At 40.5% G+C, this 19,277-nt stretch overlaps 1 protein-coding gene across 3 annotated transcripts in view; it reads right to left on the bottom strand.

Annotated features, from left to right (window-relative positions):
• The window catches only part of dnah9 (dynein, axonemal, heavy chain 9), a 117,576-nt gene that overhangs the window by 78,934 nt on the left and 19,365 nt on the right, over positions 1 to 19,277 (bottom strand). For 2 of the 3 annotated variants that reach the window (XM_026315463.1, XM_026315462.1), the window contains exons 22-34: positions 18,441 to 18,584; positions 18,120 to 18,279; positions 17,417 to 17,572; positions 15,141 to 15,273; positions 14,756 to 15,033; positions 14,309 to 14,439; positions 14,072 to 14,198; positions 13,461 to 13,613; positions 12,904 to 13,029; positions 11,189 to 11,428; positions 10,804 to 10,964; positions 6,463 to 6,619; positions 5,455 to 5,559 (exon numbers count right to left, since the gene is read on the bottom strand). In XM_026315463.1, coding sequence (XP_026171248.1) covers positions 5,455 to 5,559; positions 6,463 to 6,619; positions 10,804 to 10,964; positions 11,189 to 11,428; positions 12,904 to 13,029; positions 13,461 to 13,613; positions 14,072 to 14,198; positions 14,309 to 14,439; positions 14,756 to 15,033; positions 15,141 to 15,273; positions 17,417 to 17,572; positions 18,120 to 18,279; positions 18,441 to 18,584 — 2,071 coding nt within the window. Of the gene's footprint in view, positions 1 to 5,454; positions 5,560 to 6,462; positions 6,620 to 10,803; positions 10,965 to 11,085; positions 11,097 to 11,188; positions 11,429 to 12,903; positions 13,030 to 13,460; positions 13,614 to 14,071; positions 14,199 to 14,308; positions 14,440 to 14,755; positions 15,034 to 15,140; positions 15,274 to 17,416; positions 17,573 to 18,119; positions 18,280 to 18,440; positions 18,585 to 19,277 lie in introns of those variants that run through there. The other variant, XM_026315464.1, reaches the window with a different exon arrangement.

Raw genomic sequence — 19,277 nt, 5'->3', positions numbered from 1 at the left:
CTGGCACACTCATTAGCATATCATTCATATAACTAAGCACGTACCGGAGTCAATTTGTAACAGGCTGTCAAATTGTTATGCAGCATGCACATTTTTTGCAGGGACACAACTTCATCAATAATATGAGCATGCTATCAGCCAGGGTTTGTTGGATGGATGACCTGCTAAGGCTCTGCTTGTCTACATTATGATTAAGATATCAGAAATGAACTTTTTGTGTCTCTGTGTGTGTGCATGTGTCAGTCTTGGCCTAAAACTCTGATTCCCAGCCTGTAAGAGGCTTTATGAATTTAACACGCGTGTGGTAAAAGAGTACAGCGAGTCGACAGCTGGAAAGTTCTCACCCTCTTCATGGGTGAGTACTCGCCTACAGATAGATCACTCAGTCATACTAACACAACCAGAGGGCGATGCAAAAACAAACAGTGCAGCTGCAGAATAAAAAAAGAATGAAAGTTTTCATCAGAATATGAGTAACCATAGCCCACTACTGAGATACTACAGGGATATGAAAGGAACACCAAAAATACATTTTAATAAAAGTTTACAGACACTGGAAGGTGTGAGCCAGTGGGGTCTGGCTCCACTCTTTGATGTCTCAGTGAATGTTCAGACTGAAACTAGCAGTTTAAGCCTTCTAGCTCTAGCAGAGGTGGAACTACAGCAATTTATCTCCATGTTGCTACATCTGGCAGCCTTCTGTTTGTCTCTGCTATATTTAATGTAGATCTGGTCCCGCCACCTGTGTTAGCAGACCTGATTGTCAGTTGAGTGTGTCACCATACAATGCTAGCTGCTCCCACTTTAAGAGGATGGATTAGGTGTCCATGCTATGGTGAGGAATAGCTGGGCTAAGCACTGGAGTGGGCTACCAGCTACCACAGAAAGACTTGGACGCTCCTCTTTTCTCAAGGTCTACTTCTCCACATGTAAGCCATCATGATATATATTCAATACAGCAACCAACAACTATTCCTTCTTCTGGAGTTTTAAATTCTCGAAGTACTGCACACTTCCACAGCTTACGCAGAAAACTGATTGACTTTCACTGTTGCTAAAGAGAAAATGAAGGAAGGACAGCAGGTGACTGGGAGGTCTAGCAATGAATAAAGATCCTTTGAGGAACTCCATCTACATTATCAACACAATCATAATCAACCTTCCCTATATCATCAAGTATATACATTTTGTTATGACAGGGTACGAATACACCACAGGGACTTATGAAACCACATAGAGAGGATCTGTTTTATCCAGGATAACTGAATCCAAGATAGCAGAAAAGGGATCAGCATCAGCTGAAACAGAACATGGCTGAAGAGGACTGTGATTAAAGGGCCAGCTATTGCAGGTCACCTGGAGAAACATACGTTTTGTAAATTATTTACCGTTCAGAAGACCGTTTTCTTTCTCCATTTCTGTTTGTTGCTGCACTTTTTACTGTCTATGGCTGCATATTCTATTTCTCTTACTGCGGGCAAGACCACGGGTAAAACTGGAAAGGGAAAAAATGAGTTTGCGTTAACGTGTTATTAACGTGTTCATTTTGATGCGTTAACACGTTAAAGTGAAAGTGACTTATATGCCCAAGTATGGTGACTCGGAATTTGTGCTCTGCATTTAACCCAATTCCAAAGTGCACACACACACCGTGAACACACACCTGGAGCAGTGGGCAGCCAGCGCTGTGGTGCCCAGGGAGCAGTTGGGGGTCCCGTGCCTTGCTCAAGGGACTCCCCTCAGTCGTGGTATTGAAGGTGGACAGAGCGTATTTACCAATACCAAGTCTGATGCATTACTTCAATTGACCTAGTAGTAACCTAAACCTAAACAGTGAGTTTGCTGCTTCATTGTCATAGAATTTGTTTGTTTTAAACTCAGTTTACTAAAATTAGTATAATGAAAATCTGACCATGAAGATAAAAGGGGGCTTCAGAAAGTTGACTGTGGGGAAAGTGGTGAAGACAATACAAATGTATTGTGACGTGTACACATGTCGTACAAAGCTTGATACTGTGGCCCCCTCTGAAAAAGAAGTTAGTGAATCAGAGGAGATTAGCTTCATGGTATAATTTACATGTTCGTACCTTAAAGCAGGCATCACGAAGGCTGGAAAGGAAGTGGCGTTGCACAAATTTAAAAGAATTTTATCTAGCCTGGAAAAACAGTCTACTAACATATAAAAAAGCTCTCCGTAAAGCCAGAACTGCATACTATTCATCACTAATAGAGGAAAATAAGAACAATCCCAGGTTTCTTTTCAGCACTGTAGCCAGGCTGAAAAAAAGCCACAGCTCTGTTGAGCCCAGTGTTCCCTTAGCTCTCAGCAGTGATGAATTTATGAGTTTCTTTACAAATAAAATCACAACTATTAGAGATAAAATTCAGCAGATGCTTCCTATACCTGCAATAAATGAATCTTTTACTACAGTAGCTCTTGAATCATCTGTAGGACCTCAGTTATGTTTAGACTGCTTCTCTCCTATAGATCTCTCTGAATTTACATCAGTAGTTGCTTCATCGAAATCATCAACGTGTCTCTTGGACCCCATCCCGACTAGACTGCTTAAAGGCACCCTGCCATTAATGAACTCATCTTTATTGGACTTGGTAAATTTATCTCTAGTATCAGGCTACGTACCACAGGCCGTTAAGACTGCAGTAATCAAACCTTTACTCAAAAAGCCTAGTCTTGATCCAGGTGTCTTGGCTAATTATAGACCAATATCCAACCTGCCATTTATTTCTAAAATCCTAGAAAAAGCTGTTGCTAAGCAGCTATCAGACCACTTACACAGGAATGAACTATTTGAAGATTTTCAATCAGGATTTAGAGCACATCATATTACAGAAACAGCACTGTTGAAAGTTACCAACGATCTTCTCTTAGCCTCAGATAATGGACTTGTTTCTATACTTGTCCTCCTAGACCTTAGTGCAGCATTCGACACCACTGACCACAACATCTTATTACAGAGACTGGAGCATGTTACTGGTATCAGAGGAACAGCGTTAAAGTGGTTCCAATCCTATTTATCGGACAGATTCCAGTTTGTTCATGTACATGATGAACCTTCCACACAAACAAAAGTTAGTTATGGAGTTCCACAAGGCTCCGTGCTCGGACCGATTCTGTTCACCTTATACATGCTTCCTTTAGGCAATGTTATTAGGAAGCATTAATTATTAATGCTTAATTATTATTAAAACTATTAATTACCACTGCTATGCAGATGACCCTCAGCTGTACCTATCTATGAAACCTGTTAACACAAACCAGAAAACAGAAGTCATTATATTTGGGCCAAAAAATCTCAGAAATAACTTTTCTCAAATTATAGCTACTCTAGATGGCATAACCCTGGCCTCTAGCACTACTGTGAAAAACCTTGGACTTATTTTTGACCAGGACATATCCTTTAACTCACACATAAAACAAATCTCTAGAACTGCCTTCTTTCACTTGCCCAACATTTCCAAAATTAGGAACACCCTGTCTCAAAATGATGCAGAAAAACTAGTCCATGCATTTGTTACCTCAAGGCTAGATTACTGTAACTCATTACTATCTGGATGTCCCAATATCTCCATAAAAAGCCTCCAATTAATCCAGAATGCCGCAGCCAGAGTCCTGACAGGAACTAGCAAGACAGATCATATTTGTCCTATATTAGCTTCTCTTCATTGGCTCCCTGTAAAATATAGAATAGAATTTAAAATCCTTCTTCTCACATACAAATCCCTTCATAATCAAGCTCCTTCATACCTTAAAGACCTCATAGTACCATATTATCCCAATAGACCACTTCGCTCTCAGAGTGCAGGCCTACTTGTGGTTCCCAGAGTTTCCCAAAGTAGAATGGGAGGCAGAGCCTTTAGCTATCAAGCTCCTCTCCTGTGGAACCAGCTCCCAGTCTGGGTTCAGGAGGCAGACACTCATTGTACTTTTAAGGCTAGACTGAAAACCTTCCTCTTTGACAAAGCGTATAGTTAGGGCTGGCTTCAGGCAACCCTTAACCTCCCTTAGTTATGCTGCTATAGGCCTAGACTGCTCAGGTGCACTGAGCTTCCCTGCCCCACTCCTTTCTCTCTCCTCTATCCACTCACCCCAACCGGTCGAAGCAGATGGCTGCCCATTCTTCTGCTAGAGGGTTTTTTCTTCCGTAAAAGGAAGTTTTTCCTCTCCACTGTTGCCTTGTGCTTGCTCATAAGGGATTTGTTGGGTTTTTTGTTTTTTTGTAAAGTGCCTTGATATGATTTGTATTGTGATTTGGAGATATACAAATAAAATTGAATTGAATTGAATTGAACTGTTGCAAGCACTAAACTGCAGAGACCCAGCTGGTACTTCGTTTACATTTATTTTTGAACAACTCAACAACTGCATTATAGTAGTGTAAAGTGTAGTGTGGTGTAACTGTTCTATTCGATACATTGCTTGGGCTGTCTCCAGCAGTAGCAGATTTTGTTACATGGTTAACAAGCATGGTCGTCAACTGAAGTAAAATATAACCAGTTCTCTACTCTGCTCCACTCTGTGACTGTGAGAGGTTTGTCTTGTTTTTATTTCAGTGCACAAAATCATTTATTGTACTTAATATTTAGGACTGTTTTTTTCATTTAATTTATTCATGTTAATAATAATTTTGTGATTTATGGACCAATTACCAGGCTAGTATGACACTGACCAGTAATTAAATATCATGAAGTAAATCATGGACATTCTGCTGAGCTTAAGGGTTTGGAGGTTTTCACCACATGTTTTATCATTGCTCTGTGACATTCCTCACTTATTTTTTATAGCACAATCTGTAGCTGAACAAATTGTGGAAGCTAAAATCAAAACAGTGAAAATATTACTACATTCACTGAATAACAATCAAATCATTTTTGCTACACTGTGGACTTAACATTACACAAAGACAAACTTATTGTTGTGCTGCACGTCAGAATCTGACATGTCACTGTAGATAACATGGGTGTAACAATGCTGGAATATTTAAACATTTTGCAGTTGTTGTAGTACTTAGTTAAATAGTTTAGAGTTTGTCCATTCAGAGCTGCTAATAGTGCTGACACACGAGCATCATGACCAGCACCATAAGCAAGCAAAGGAGTTGGTTTTCCATCGTCAACTCTCGGATCACAAAAAGCTCCAATTAAGAAGAAGCTCTGGGGTGCAAAGGTGTCAGCCTTGGTGGATTAGTCTTATAGCTGAAGCAATTTACGCTTACAACCAGTGATAAAGAGGCTATTTACTTCTGCTGTTTTTAAAGGCATATTTTCATCACAACTTTATTTGGATAGACCACCTTGCAAATTAGATGAAAATTCACATATATTTGGCTCCACCTGCCCCAGGTGAAAATACACACACACATCCCTCACAATGAAGTCTTGACCTGGAAGGAATCTTGGGAGCGCCTGAGGGAAACAAACTGGACTTGCACATACCTGTACAGCCACCACTGACAGCACCTCCACTGAGATCCTGTTAAATTCGTCAAAGCACCCCCATGCCCCAGTCTGAGCAAGGCCTTTGTATATGTTTCCACAGGACTGTCGGGCAGAAGAGACACACTGATATTTAGATGGAGACACTATGACAGGAAGTCAGTCAGCAAGGCTCACAATCGGAGACTCAGCCCAACTGCCTGATAAGACATATGGTGAGGCAGACAAAGACAGATCACCAATTAGAAGATATATGGATAAAGATTTATTGCAGCACCACAGCAGTAGGTGGATAATGACAGGATGATACATAAACAGTGCGTCACAGTAATAAAACAGGGCGCTGATGGCAAGAAGAGAAAGGCAAAAATGTCTGCCACCTACGCTATAGCTTTCACAGGATCAACTTGAGAGCAGGTGAACAGCCCACTGGAGAGCAGCTGGACTAGGAGGAAGCAGGCAGCTGACTTTTCTCTCCAATTACAGGACCGAGAAATCCTTCTCTGACGCAAACCAGAGCTGACTAGAGGATTGATTTAACTTGTGCGCCTCTGTATGTCTGTGCATATCTGAATATGAGTAACAGTTCGGGGCTCTGAAGCCAGCTTCTAGTGCTTCTGTTCCTCCTGGAGTATATTAGAGCTTCACTCTGACACTTCGCTGAAGTGTGTATAGCCAGGGGTACTGTACATCTCTATACTATAATGATGCCCCTGTCTGGGGGAAATAGGTGCAAGCTGAATGACAAGATAATGTTTATGTCTACCTTGACCATTCAATATGCAGAAAGAGTATACAAAAGTATACAAGACTAAGCAAGGTGGAGGCTGGGTGCAGAAAAGGGGCTCCAATAACAATGTTCTAAACAAGGTTTAGAAAAGAAATAAGGATTTAACAAATGAGTACTTCTTTCAAAGAGGAAGCAACAAACAGAAGATAAAATGAAAAAAGATGAAAAGATGGAACAAGCTCAAATACAGAAAAACATATGCATGTGCACTAATTCACCTTGTAGTCCATCTGCTCAGAGCAGTTAAATACGTAGACCATGATGCCAAGAGCTCTGCCTAAGTCTTTGGTAGTCTCAGTCTTGCCTGTGCCTGCGGGTCCAGCTGGAGCTCCACTCATGGTCAGATGGAGGGACTGGGTCAAGGTGATGTAGCACCTAAATACAGGACAGATACACACACAGACGCTTCACTTGTGCGGACGGGAGTCTGAAAATAGGCAATAATAAAGTTGACTGCTCATCCATTTATAAAAATCAGCAACAAGAAACTCCTTTTTTTTGTTCACAGAGAGGAGGGCACATCCATCCATCCATTATCTATACCTGCTTATTCCTAACCAGGGTCACGGGGATCTGCTGGAGCCAATCCCAGCTCTCTTTGGGTGAAATCACACACACTGACACTCACTCCTATGGGCAATTTAGAATCACATGTTTTTGGAAGGTGGGAGGAAACCAGAGTATCCAGAAAAAAACCCATGCAACCACAAGGAGAACATGCTGTTGTGGTCTTATGTTTCTGTTTCCTGTTGGACTTTTATTCTGGTGTCTAGTTTCCTTAGCACCTATGTGGATGTTAGGTAGCTTTATGTTGTTAGGGAAATTAGTTTTATCTGCACCTTATTAGTCCTTTTGCTCTTTATGCATATATGTAGCTCTTCGTTTCCTTTGTTCCTGGTTGGAGCATTACTTGTTATATGCAGACTATAGAGTGTTTGTGTTTATGCTTGCCTGTCCACCCCGAGCGGCATTTTTGTTCCCGGACAGAGGATTTGTATGTTTGTGCCTGAGCCTGGGGGAATCCAGGTGAAATAAAAGAATGTTTGTCCTGCACTTGGGTCCTGTGTCCCTTCATCACCAACACATCTCAACAGAGCAACACAACACATGCAAACTCTGCACGGAAAGAATCCTACTGCCACTGGCACATCATTAGCATATTCCCCTCACAGACAGAAGGTTGTTAAACAATGTGCGGCATTACAAAATCTTGGCTAGCTCTTTCCCCACTGCTCAGTATTTATGCTAAGCTAGGCTTGTCGTCTCTTCATGCCTTGATCGCCTTTTAAAGATATAAAAAAAAAATAAATATGTAGGAATATGAAAGTCTCTTTCGTCTCTTTCGAATGCAACCAATTAATCAATAAGTAATTGCCTGATAAACACTGACAAAGTGACACATCATTAGTTTGCCGGCACCCTCCAAACTCCATATTGTTTTGCTGTCTTTGCAAAATGCATGTTGGGATGGAGGAATTGAGAGCTCCCAGCATCAAAACTGTAGTAAAAACGGGCTCCTTTTCGGGGGAAAAATACCTGCACCAAAGCAGGTATGTGGTTTGTGGTTTTAAGCATGGCATATTGAGCGTGGAATTCATGTTACAAATAACTGGTCAAAAACGGTTCTCCTGAGCCTCAAATCACTAAGACAACATTGCCGCGAGCAATTAATTATTTCCAGCAATAGTAAAGAAATTGACCTAACATCAGGCAGTCCCTTCCAGACTTATTTTTAATAAATGCACAATTATAAACTGTAATTTCTGGGGCAGACTGCATGTAACTGTAAACTGTACACATAACCAATCCTGATGTCAGTTTACTAACCAGCAGTGACAATGTCTCAGATAATAAAATCTGCTCCTGTGCTTTGATTATCTCACAGACTGATTAGTGCCACTAGTGATTGCTTCTCCTGTAGAACCTGTCGAGACTAACAAACAGTCTGCCCTTCTAGCATCAATAAAAAGCAGAAGCATCATGAATGTGAACTGATGGAGACAATCAGGAGTTTATTGATCATGGTAGTAAACACAATGGTCTTCCTTGAATATCAATACAGCAATGATTTTAATGAGATGCTGGTTAACAGATGATGTATGGAAGGGAAAAATATTGGAAAGCATAACGAGAAAAGGGATCTTGGAGAAGACAAATGATCCCATCTGTATACAGTGTATCATCCGGATACCAGTGCCAACAAGCTTTATGACTCTCCCTTGAAATATGGCCAAAAATCTCACAATCAGTCGTTGAGGACGCTGGATAAGGATGTACTGCACAGAATAACTAAAGTCAGACACAAGACAAGCGGGTGAAACTAAACTAGATGGTTGTGACAAGGTCACTTGCTTTATTACAGTGTTTTAAAAAGAAGCAGCTATATATCAGTCTCTGTGTCTCATCCCTCCCTCCACCCATTCTTCACTCTGTGTTGGTATGTGCATGTGTTAGCTGGGTAAAATATTAGCATTTTATTTTGCATAATGGTGCAGCTTTGGAGATTCTGCAGTAAGTATTGAGCAAACGTTAACATTGTGCCAAACCATTCCTGCTGTTATAGATTAGCACTAGTGATTTCTTTAGCCTAATTATCCTGCTGCAGAAGGTGAACACACAATACTGACACGTTTGTAGCGAACAGAAGACAAATGACTGTATTCATAATAAAAACTTTCCGAGCAGCTGCATACTTGTATGAGTGGCTTGACACGTTCTTTACCACAGCTGTAATTAACATCCGTTTATCTTACGTTTATAATTTCCACACAATTAAGATGTTTTTGAAAGTGTTTTTTCCACAGCAAACATTCTGACTCTGAAAACAGATCACATAGGGGTGTGTGGATTAACTGCTTCATAGCTCCTAACTATAATTACTCCAGTGCGCATGACTTTTCAAAGAACTGATTTTAAAATACTATTAACATACTATTTGTTTTGTTTTTTTAAAATCATGTTTATGTCTTGGGCAGCTCGGTGCATTAGTGGCTAGCACTGTTGCCTCACATCAAGAAGGTTCCTGGTTAGAAACCCATCAGGGGCCTTTCTGTGTGGAGTCTGCATGTTCTCCCTGTGCTTGTGTGGGTTTTCTCCAGGTCCTCTGGTTTCCTCCCACAGTCCAAAAACATGTATGTCAGGTTGATTGGTGACTCTAAATTGCCCATAGGAGTGAGTGTGAGTGTGTGAGGTTGTTTGTCTCTATGTGGCCCTGTCATGGACTGGTGACCTGTCCAGGGTGTCACCCAAAGAGCCTAAATAGGAATAAGCAGGTATAGATAATGGATGGATGGATGTTTATGGTACCATTTTGTATTGATTTGTTTTCTTCTTCTTGCCTCTTTTTAAGTGTTACATTAAGGCATTTAAATTGCTATACTGCTGAAATGTGATTTTGAAATAAACTTGGTTTGCTCTTTAAGAAATTTTGGTGAATGGATCCTTTTAGGATATGATAAGAAAGCTAAAATCTAGGTTTTAATTTTAACAGCAGTGAAATGTATTGTTCTATTGCCACATCCACTGCAAAGAAAACTGAGATGTAACAGTATCACGCAGAAAACATGTTTCTAGCTCTTTTTCAAGGCATGGATTAAAGGATTTGACACCCAGCCCCCAGGTCCATGGTCCACTGCTGTAGCAAAAGTCTGTGGCAAACTGTGTGAGCTGTAGCAAGCCACAGAGAGGGCATGCACCATATGGTGAAGTCTTGCAACACGACGGCTGATCTGGCCATCAAAGCCCATTGTTTCTGCTTTGTTCAAGCTTCAAAGAGAATACTGGTCAGTCTGGAAACCACACAGTCAATCGCTGCAGTTTGCCAAAGGGCTCTGGGAGGCAGGTATTTATCTCTGTGTAGTTAAAACTTTATCTGCAATTCTGCAGAAACATGTGTGTGTAAACAAAAAAGCTGTTGGCAATGTGCCCAAATTGAGTTGTTCTGAAAGATTTTGCTTGCAGTGGGTGTGCATAATGATTCAAATCAAGTTTCCTAGAATGCATTAGATGATTATTATCAGATGAGATGCATGTACTCTAATCTTCCACTCAGATTCTAGGAAAAAAAATCCAAACAATTAAGCACAAACCTAAAATATGTAAGCCAAGGAGTAAAAAACTAATAACACAGGCAAATAAGAGCTGCCATTTTTCTATCACATATATAATATTAGAATGGAGGGACATATAATTTTAGGCTAATATATATATATAATCATCAAGTGCATCTTTACAGATCTCACTGTATAGGGCTGTTCTAATAGAGCTTCATTAGCTTGAGCTGATATAAAAACACCAGTAACAGTTATCACTACAGTGCTTACAGCTGCCAGCTAGAAAAGAGAAACCTGCTTTTGTGTACTTCTGTCTGAAATTAGGTGACCACTATTTCAATATTCACTGGAAATATCAGTAAAAATAACATAACATACAGTAATACCCTGCATGAATGTAACAATATAAGCTAACAGAAACAGCTTCACCAAGGACGCAGTTGACAGGCAATCGTGATGTTTTGTTGCTTATCAGTATGAACAAAAGCAAAAACGACACCCCCATACCTGTCTGTTAGAGGAGTGATGACTAATCGTGGCGTGTTGCCCAGGTATTCGTAGGAGTAGAGAAACTGGGCATCGCAGATGTTGGCAAAACAATGTTTCTCCTTGTCGCACCAACGGTGTCTAAGCTGGGAGAGCCACACAAAGGCCTGAGAATTCTCCACCTTAAAGAGTTAAACAAAGTGCACCCAGGCTTGAGATAAAGCCAGAAATAATCAGTGCTTCACCACCTTCTAATTATGGTAATGAAATACCTTGCTTGAATATTATAAGTGCTTTACTCACTGGAAATAGCCTCTCAAATAATTCAGCAGCAATCACCATGTCTGCATAAGAATTTACACTGTGCAGGTTCCCCACCAGATTTATCCACTGCAACATCCCTAACCTTCTGAGCGATCATTTTGGCCACCACATCTCTGGCATGGACATCAATGGTGCAGATGGTCATAACCTTCTGCCGATCACCCGGCGTAAGCTGGCCAATCAGCATGGAGATGAGGGTGTTCAGCTGGGACACCTGTTTTTTGTAGTACTCTTTCATAGCGTTGTCATACCCCTCCTCCAGACGGGCAAAAGCTATGCCAACATCAGATGTCCACCAGATCTGAGTGCAGGTCAGTGCCACCTAAATATGAGACAATGAAACAAATTCAGATTCAGAAGAACAATAATGCTGAAGTTTATCTAGATGGAATCGTGTATTTAAGGGAATTTAAATCCTCGCATCCTTGTTTCACTTCATCTAAATTTCAATAATAAAGCATCTAAATGTGTAACATGTAACTGAGCCAACACACACATAAGAAGTATATGAGTTTAGTATGTACCCATACATTTCAAACATAAATGTGGCACCTCCTTCCTTTTTCTGAATATAGTTTTGTATTTTTTTTAAATAAAATAAAATTAAAAAAAATATGGATGCAAATATGGATGCAAATTTCATGTTTAAAACTGTCAGCTTCAAAGAAAAATAGACGGGCTGAGCTATTAATCTCTAAAGGGTGTAATTTCAAATGAAAACTAGGGGAGAGGCCTCCTTACCTCCTTATCATATTTTTATCCAAAACTCCGTCTAAACAGTGATCTGTTAGTGTCCTACTGTCATACGTTGATAAAATTGTTAACATGCTCATTTAAGTCACCCTACTTTATGATCATGGTCTCACAGCAATGTGCTTGACAAAAGAATTGAATGCCTTATATTCTGGTTTCCCTGAGTTTTGTCTGTCAGGATAGTTATGGCTGTAAGGGTGGTCTGTACCATGCCCAGGCACGTTTGACCCCCAAAGTCCAGTTTGTTTGACTGTTGTGAGAGCTCCATTCCAAGCCCTGGCAAACATGAAGAGGTAGGCCTGGGCATGGTTCAGGTGGCATGCTACGCACACTGCGATCGCTAACCGTGCCCAGGCACAGAATACCGCTGTGTGCTATGCCAGAGTGCTTCTACTCAGCAGTATCGTGGGGATGACCACGTGCTCCAGCCTGGATTGTTTTAAGGGCAGCGTGAGTGCAGGCCAGTGCAGGTGTGGGGAGAGGGAGCCGTCGTTCTCGGGCATGGTACAAGGCAACTGTGCCTAGTGTGAGTCCAACCTAACATTTTGAGTAACTGGTGTGTGTTTTTGGGCCCACCATCATTTATACTTTTATTAAGTAAATACTATAGATCTTGTTTAATATTTATCTAAAGTCCTAAACCTGTTCTTATTGCTGTTTTATGTGTGCTGAAACTCCCAGTCCTGTACTATTTGCACCTCAATCAGTGATGCCAGACAAGTATTTTAATATTCTGAGTAACAGATACTGACATTCAGGAATTATAAACATTCCCACAAAGGAATAAGTGTTCCATTATCATAGACACACACCCATATTTGTTCTGACTGTCTAACACACTTTCTGTTCATAATCCTCAATGCAAAGTCTGGCTGCAAACTGTGTATGTAAAGCATTAGTGAGTATGAGCACTGGACTATGACAGACAGAGACAATTTTTCGTACTAACCCATCAGATGGTATAGGTGACTAATGGGAAAAATCCTAAATTGAATGCCATCAGTAAAATCTATACATAATGTATGCCCAGCTGTGCCTGTTTACCTGAGCTGGGTAGTCAAACAGCCACTGCTCTCTGGGTTTGTCCTCATAGGCCATCACTCCCTCGGTCATCTCGTGTCGAACTGTGGAGCGCATGGTGCCCAAGACCCGGTTCAACCACACCTCCACCTTAGACCCAACAAATAAAACAAAAACATTGAAATGTCTCTCATGTGAGCACCAACTGTGTCTCTTATCAGTGGTCCCTAATGAGGTCATTAATAAGCATTAGAGTTGAAGTGGAGTCAGGCAAATACTATGGGATGAAATGGAAAATTAATGGATTCACAGGCTTTGATATGCAAAACCCCAGAGGCAGTGCCAGACTGTTTCATTTCTTCTCCTATATTGTGGGTTGTGACATCTATATTTGATATACATTTTCTTCAATATCTTTCCATTACAGAAAAGGGGATTTATTGTATTCATTTACAGACAGCTGTAGTTCCACTGTCAACACTAATGAAGACAATAACTGTCCTTAGTATTTATATGAAACCCACAGAAGTTATAGAACCACAGTTTTAGAACGTAAGCAAAAAATGACTAGGGTATTTTACCTGTCCAGTGCAGTCGCAGGACTCATTAAAGGGGACATACTCCTCCTCTTTGCTGTACATGCCCAGGCTAGTCTTAGAAGGATTCCCCTCTCCATCTGCTTCAAATTGCATCTTAGCCATGTTGTCAAACAGCTTAGACAGATGCTTCTGAACCTGAGCAAACACAGACACATTCAGCTCCCGTTCAATTACACTCAGCTCATGGTCTGGCTGCTATTTTCTTTGCCACTGTGCAAATAAATAACCTTTCATTTCAGAATTATGAAAAGAAGGCCACAACTCATGTTCTGCTGCATGCCTGGTAACATCCTCTTAAGAGAGATTTAGTATCAACTTGTGCATAACAGTGATTTATTTCTCCAAGCTGAAACCACATAAGACAATGTCCTGAGATGGAGGATGAAGGTTGGAGCGGGCTCCACAACTATGAGCAACATTGCCCCATTATGGACACTAAAGGTACTACACAAATCATCAACCATCAACAAAAGATGTTAACTGTTAAAAAGCAACTTGTAAAAAGTGCCATGTAAAGACATATGTCCTGTTTTTTACAAACTGAGGCACTAATTTTATAGCTGTCCTGCAGGCCAAAATATCTGTGAAGCCACCTGCTGTGGGTTGGTCCCATTAGACAAGATGTCTAGCAGATCAGCTGATGAGATGAAGTAAAATCTTGGGAAGGCTAGACGCTTGGTGTCCAGGTACTCTGCCAGGGCTTTTTCACAAAGAGACAGCCTGTAAAGAAATACACAGAGTGTGTGTGTGTGTGTGCATCAATGTATAACCAGTTCAAGCCTTGTACTGATAACAGATTTATTTAAAGGGTAGAAACAGAAAACTCGCACCTGCTCTGGATGCCCTCCAGTTTACCAAACAGGCCTGGTTTATTGGTGGCCTCCACTACGTTGGGAGTCTGATGTACAGCATTTGCCAGTTCTTTGAAATCGGCATCAATCCCCTCAAAGCGCCTGGAGTCCTGCATGGGATTTGGCAAAGGGGCCAGGCCAGGGGATTTAGTTTCCCACAAGAGAGTGGGGAGAATCAGAGGTTTAATAGCAAACATCTGGGTTTAAGCACAGCCCAAACATCACAGGAGCAATTACAAAGTCATGTAATCTCAGCTCCTAAACTGGGAGTATGTGCTTATTAATGAATTTCTAATTAACAGCTATAACAGTCATGCTGTGAAGGCTTTTATACATGTGAGCTTATCACTATGGAAAACCTGAATTGCAGAGCTGTAATCAACTCTGTGTGTGCATGTATGTGACTATATCTATTCAGTAGTTAACCTCAGGCAGCTGAGAGCGGATGTCCTCAGATCCAATGAAGATGCTTTCCAGGTGGGTCCATGTCCGCTGCACCTCAAACCATATTGAGATGACAGAGTCTGCTGTTGACAGCTTGCTCTGCCATGACGACACTTCATCCAGAAAGTGGGCAATATACTTGGATGACATGAGATTCTGCAGCTGGACCTGGTTATCTTCTAATGTCTCAATCAGCTCCTCATCTGTGCGCAGCAGAGGCACCTGGGTGCGGTGGTGGGGTTCATACTTGAACTGCATACCTGAATAAGGTCAATACACTCTATCAGAGGGTCATACATCTAGATGGCAAAACAAAAATTCATTTTCAAAGTCCATAACTTTATAACCAAGTGTTCCATTCTTCTACCTGTCCATGTGGAGTTGAGCTCAGACAGGACTTTCTCCATCCCCATCTCTTTAACAGCCTTGTCCACAATCCCTCTCACCTCTTCTTCAAAGCAGTGCAGATTGAGCTGCAGCAGGTCAGCCAGAGTGGTCTCCTGCTCACAGAAAAACAGCAACAGTATTTTACTCACGTCATATAAATATTCTACAATATAAAGCCTCCATGAGCAGGTATTATAGTCATGCTGTTGATCTGAAGCCCCATTTAATGTTTATGATCAACTAGCAACAGAATTCAGCTTCTGCTAATTTGACACTTGCAGACAATGACAATAACACAAGTTTGAAGTTTTACCACCCAAAGTGGAATGCCAGCATGCTAGTGACAGTGAAATGCTCACAGTTACTAATACAAACCAACATCATGATTTAATTTGCTTTTTTCCCCACTACAGGCCAGCATATATATTGGCTGTTGTTATTTTAAAGACGTTTGTCTGATATAATTGGAAAAAACATTATCACAAATGCATCATATTTCTACATGGACAATCAGATAAACCAAAGCAGTTATTGTTTTCCCTTCAGGGTGAGAATAAACATTTCTAGATTTCTAACAATAACTGGTCTGTTTTGGAAATAGTATGATAATATGATATGGTTATGATAAAATATTGCTGGTGTTTTTCATTCAAGTTTTAATATCAGACCAATACTGCTGACAGATCTGCAATAGAGCTGCTTGAGGGAACATCAGCCTGAGAGGAACAGCTGCTTCACAGCATTGAATCCATAGTGTCTCAACTCAGAGCTTCTAAGGTATTCATATATCAAAAGGTATTAATATATGACATGATGCACTTAGTTCAACTAGAGATTTTGACAAATGCACTGATGTCTGTCATTTACTCTTAACATCTGTAGAACTATTCTATTACCATTTTTTTTTACTATTCTATATCACAAGCTGAAACTTAAAAAGACTTAAAACACTACACAGCGTTTTTCAAACATCAAAAATATTAGAATGAATTGTCTTCTAGAACAGCACTAACTATCTTTGCTATGTTTCTTCTATAATTCTTCCTCAGGAAATATGTGAGGTACATGTTCTTTAAAAAAGGTAAACTATCAGTTTTTTACAGTATTTGAAGTAAGTAGGATGCACATGATCTTTTCTCATTTGAGGAAAATAAAAACAGAAAATCACCAACTTCATGCTTTAACAATACTGTCATCATCAATCTTCCTCATAAACTTAAGATAAATATTCATAGAAAACATGAAATGAAAAAAATGATTTGTTTTATCGTTTACATACACGACCCTTAAAAGTTAAATGTCTAATACTTATCTATTAGCACACATGGAAGATAGTATTCATAAATATGTTGTCATTAGTGTGTAATCACTGTTTTTTCTTAATCTGAGAATGAGCCTTTAAATCTGAACATGGGAGTGGGTCCCCTTTCACAGAGGCAGCCATGTTGCACCATCATGTTTCTACATTAGCCCAGAATGGACAAACCAAACACTGGCTCCAGATACAGATTCACGATTTGTTTTAATGGTTGGGTGATAGTTACTATACCCTCCTTCACACCTAGAAACAGGGGTGAAATGTAAGGGTTGATCTAAAGTTGTATTTTGTGACCTCACCACTAGATGCTGCTAAATCTTTCACATTTTACACATTGCACCTTCGAAGAGGAGGTCACTGGTAAAGGATTAAATGCAAAGCTGCTTTAAATGTCATCTGCTGTAGGCAGTAGGCAGTAGGCAGTAATATCTTCTTCTGTTACTTTCCTGTGGGTGGGGTAGGTTAAGAGGTGTAAAAATTATCTGCAAATGAACAAGCCACTGTGGAGAACTTGTAAATACAAATCAGTTACTCTGTGAGCACATTCCAAATCTAGTTCTTTAAGTGTCTGAAAAACAGATATCAAAGCGAGCCAATTTAGCCTCTGCAATACATTTTTGTACAGCTGGTAAGTACAAACAACTTTCATCTGATTCTCCTCCTGCAGCACAAACAAGCCCTGTGAGGACACAGAAATAACTGGGGAAGAAAATAGGAAAATAATTGGAATATGTGTATTCCCTTTTAAAGCTTTCCCTTCAATTAGTGGGACACTATAAAGCCCACTGCTTGTTTCTAGTATTAAAAATAAAAATTGCTCCCTGTGTACTGCGCATAATTCAAACTATAACATGAAAACATTCACACAATGTCATGAATAGACTCACTGTATATCTATAGTATGTTTTCATAGCTTATCTCTAAGAATACATAGAAACCTGGTCCATAGTGAAGCGGACTCCAGTAGCAGCCATTAGCTGGTGCCAGTGTCGAGCTCTTATTGCTGGATTCTGGAGCTCTGCCACAGCCCGGAGGGAGGTAAGGAGGTTTTTTACCCTGCTGTCTAAACCTGTGAAGGCCTCCCATGCTCTAACCTGCAGGAGACAACAGGCACAAAACAGTACAAGAGCTTTACAGAGAGACAAAGGAGCTGGAAGCTGTAACTCTTAATTGAATTTTAGTTTCATAAAATATCAAGTTCAAGTTGATATTTGACAGCTGACAGTCCAGGCCCTGACCCTCTTGTTTATTGTTGCTATGCCTGAGAAGATTTAAGTGTCTTGTATGCTCTTATTTGGAATAATGTAGTTTATAGTGAAACTAGAGTAATCAGTAATATTTTTTGAAATAATCGATTCTTGATTTCAGGCAGAGGAAAACAAAAGTAGGCTGCTCACTTTTAACCCAGTGACTGTCAAAACTGGTACCCAACCTTCACTAGCAGAATTTACAAACTGTAGGTGGCTACTTATGAAAATATTAGAGCGTAAACACCCACTGCAGCTGGAAGTTCCACATTCATTTTAGTTTTTCCAAGATTAATTTTCCCTACCAAGCTTTGCTGAGCCTCCCACACCTCCCAGCCTTGAAGATATGTCAAATATCCTAATCTCTCCTATCTCCCCCACTGTCTCCCCTCACCTCTTTGTCCAGACCACGTATATCTTTGGAGAAATGTTTACACTCCAACTCCATGTCCTCCACATGGATCTCTCGCCAGGGAGTCATCTTCCATGCAGCCATACTGGATTCCACCAGGGTGATCATGTCCCACAGCTCCTTTAGCAGACCCACCTCACGCCTTAAGGATAAAGGAGAACAGACAAAGTGAATTATACCAGCATGAAAATAGCATGAAAATAGCCTCACTTGAGCGAATGTAAAAGAGCATCTCTGCTGTAACAGCTCATTAGTTTCTAATTTGGCAAAGAGTTATAACATTTTCTCCTTCCAGGTTTGTACCTGCATTGCCGAAGCTGTTTGTACTCAGAGACAGTGACCTCGAACAGGCTGGCGGACTCCACCAGGGAGGCCATCACAGCCTCCCGCTCCTGGATCTGCCGGTGGAACACGTCCAACATCTGGTAGGGGCGCTCACTGTCAAACCTGAATGAATGAATGCACACACAGGAACTGATCAAAATACAGGTACATTTGCACAAGCCTAGAATAAATCAGTTTGTGGTTAGGTAATGAAAGGCTGCAGTTTTCCCAGGTCTGGCTTGGCTGCAGCATAACCAGACCTAACTGAACAATGTGACAATTATCAATGACTTCCATGACATTAATGGGAAAATAATCACAAGGTTATTAAGAGACCAATTACACACACAACTAATCTGACAATAGACTTTATGATGAAGCATCTCTACCTATAAATTAATTATCATTATGCTGAGATTCAATTGGCTTTGTTGGATGTAAGATAACATTTCTCTATTATCAAGGGAGCAGGCGGGGAAAGGTGACATTCTTATTTTCTCAAAGGTGCTCACTGAAGTTACACACCAAGAAAAAAGCTGTGATGACTGTGCCTACAGCCACACATTAAAGATGCAAGTTTGGCACACTTACAGCAATTTTGTAGTTAGTTATATTCAGTTGTAGACACTTTATTTCTAAGTTAAATAATACAGGATATAATTTAGTTTTGACCCAGCATTGTTTCTGAATGAAGCACACACATTTAGGTGTCATTGTTGTCATTTGTGTTAGTAGCTTATCTTTCCTTGTTTGAGTTACCTGTTCCTCTTCCTGGTATGACAAAAGAGGTAGCTCAGGGGGGAGCCTGGTCTTATA

This window comes from Mastacembelus armatus, chromosome 19, assembly GCF_900324485.2.
Source record: "Mastacembelus armatus chromosome 19, fMasArm1.2, whole genome shotgun sequence".
In the NCBI taxonomy this organism is placed as follows: domain Eukaryota; kingdom Metazoa; phylum Chordata; class Actinopteri; order Synbranchiformes; family Mastacembelidae; genus Mastacembelus; species Mastacembelus armatus.
The sequence above is the reverse complement of the archived record's forward strand: the minus strand, read 5'-3'. Positions and strand labels throughout refer to the sequence as shown.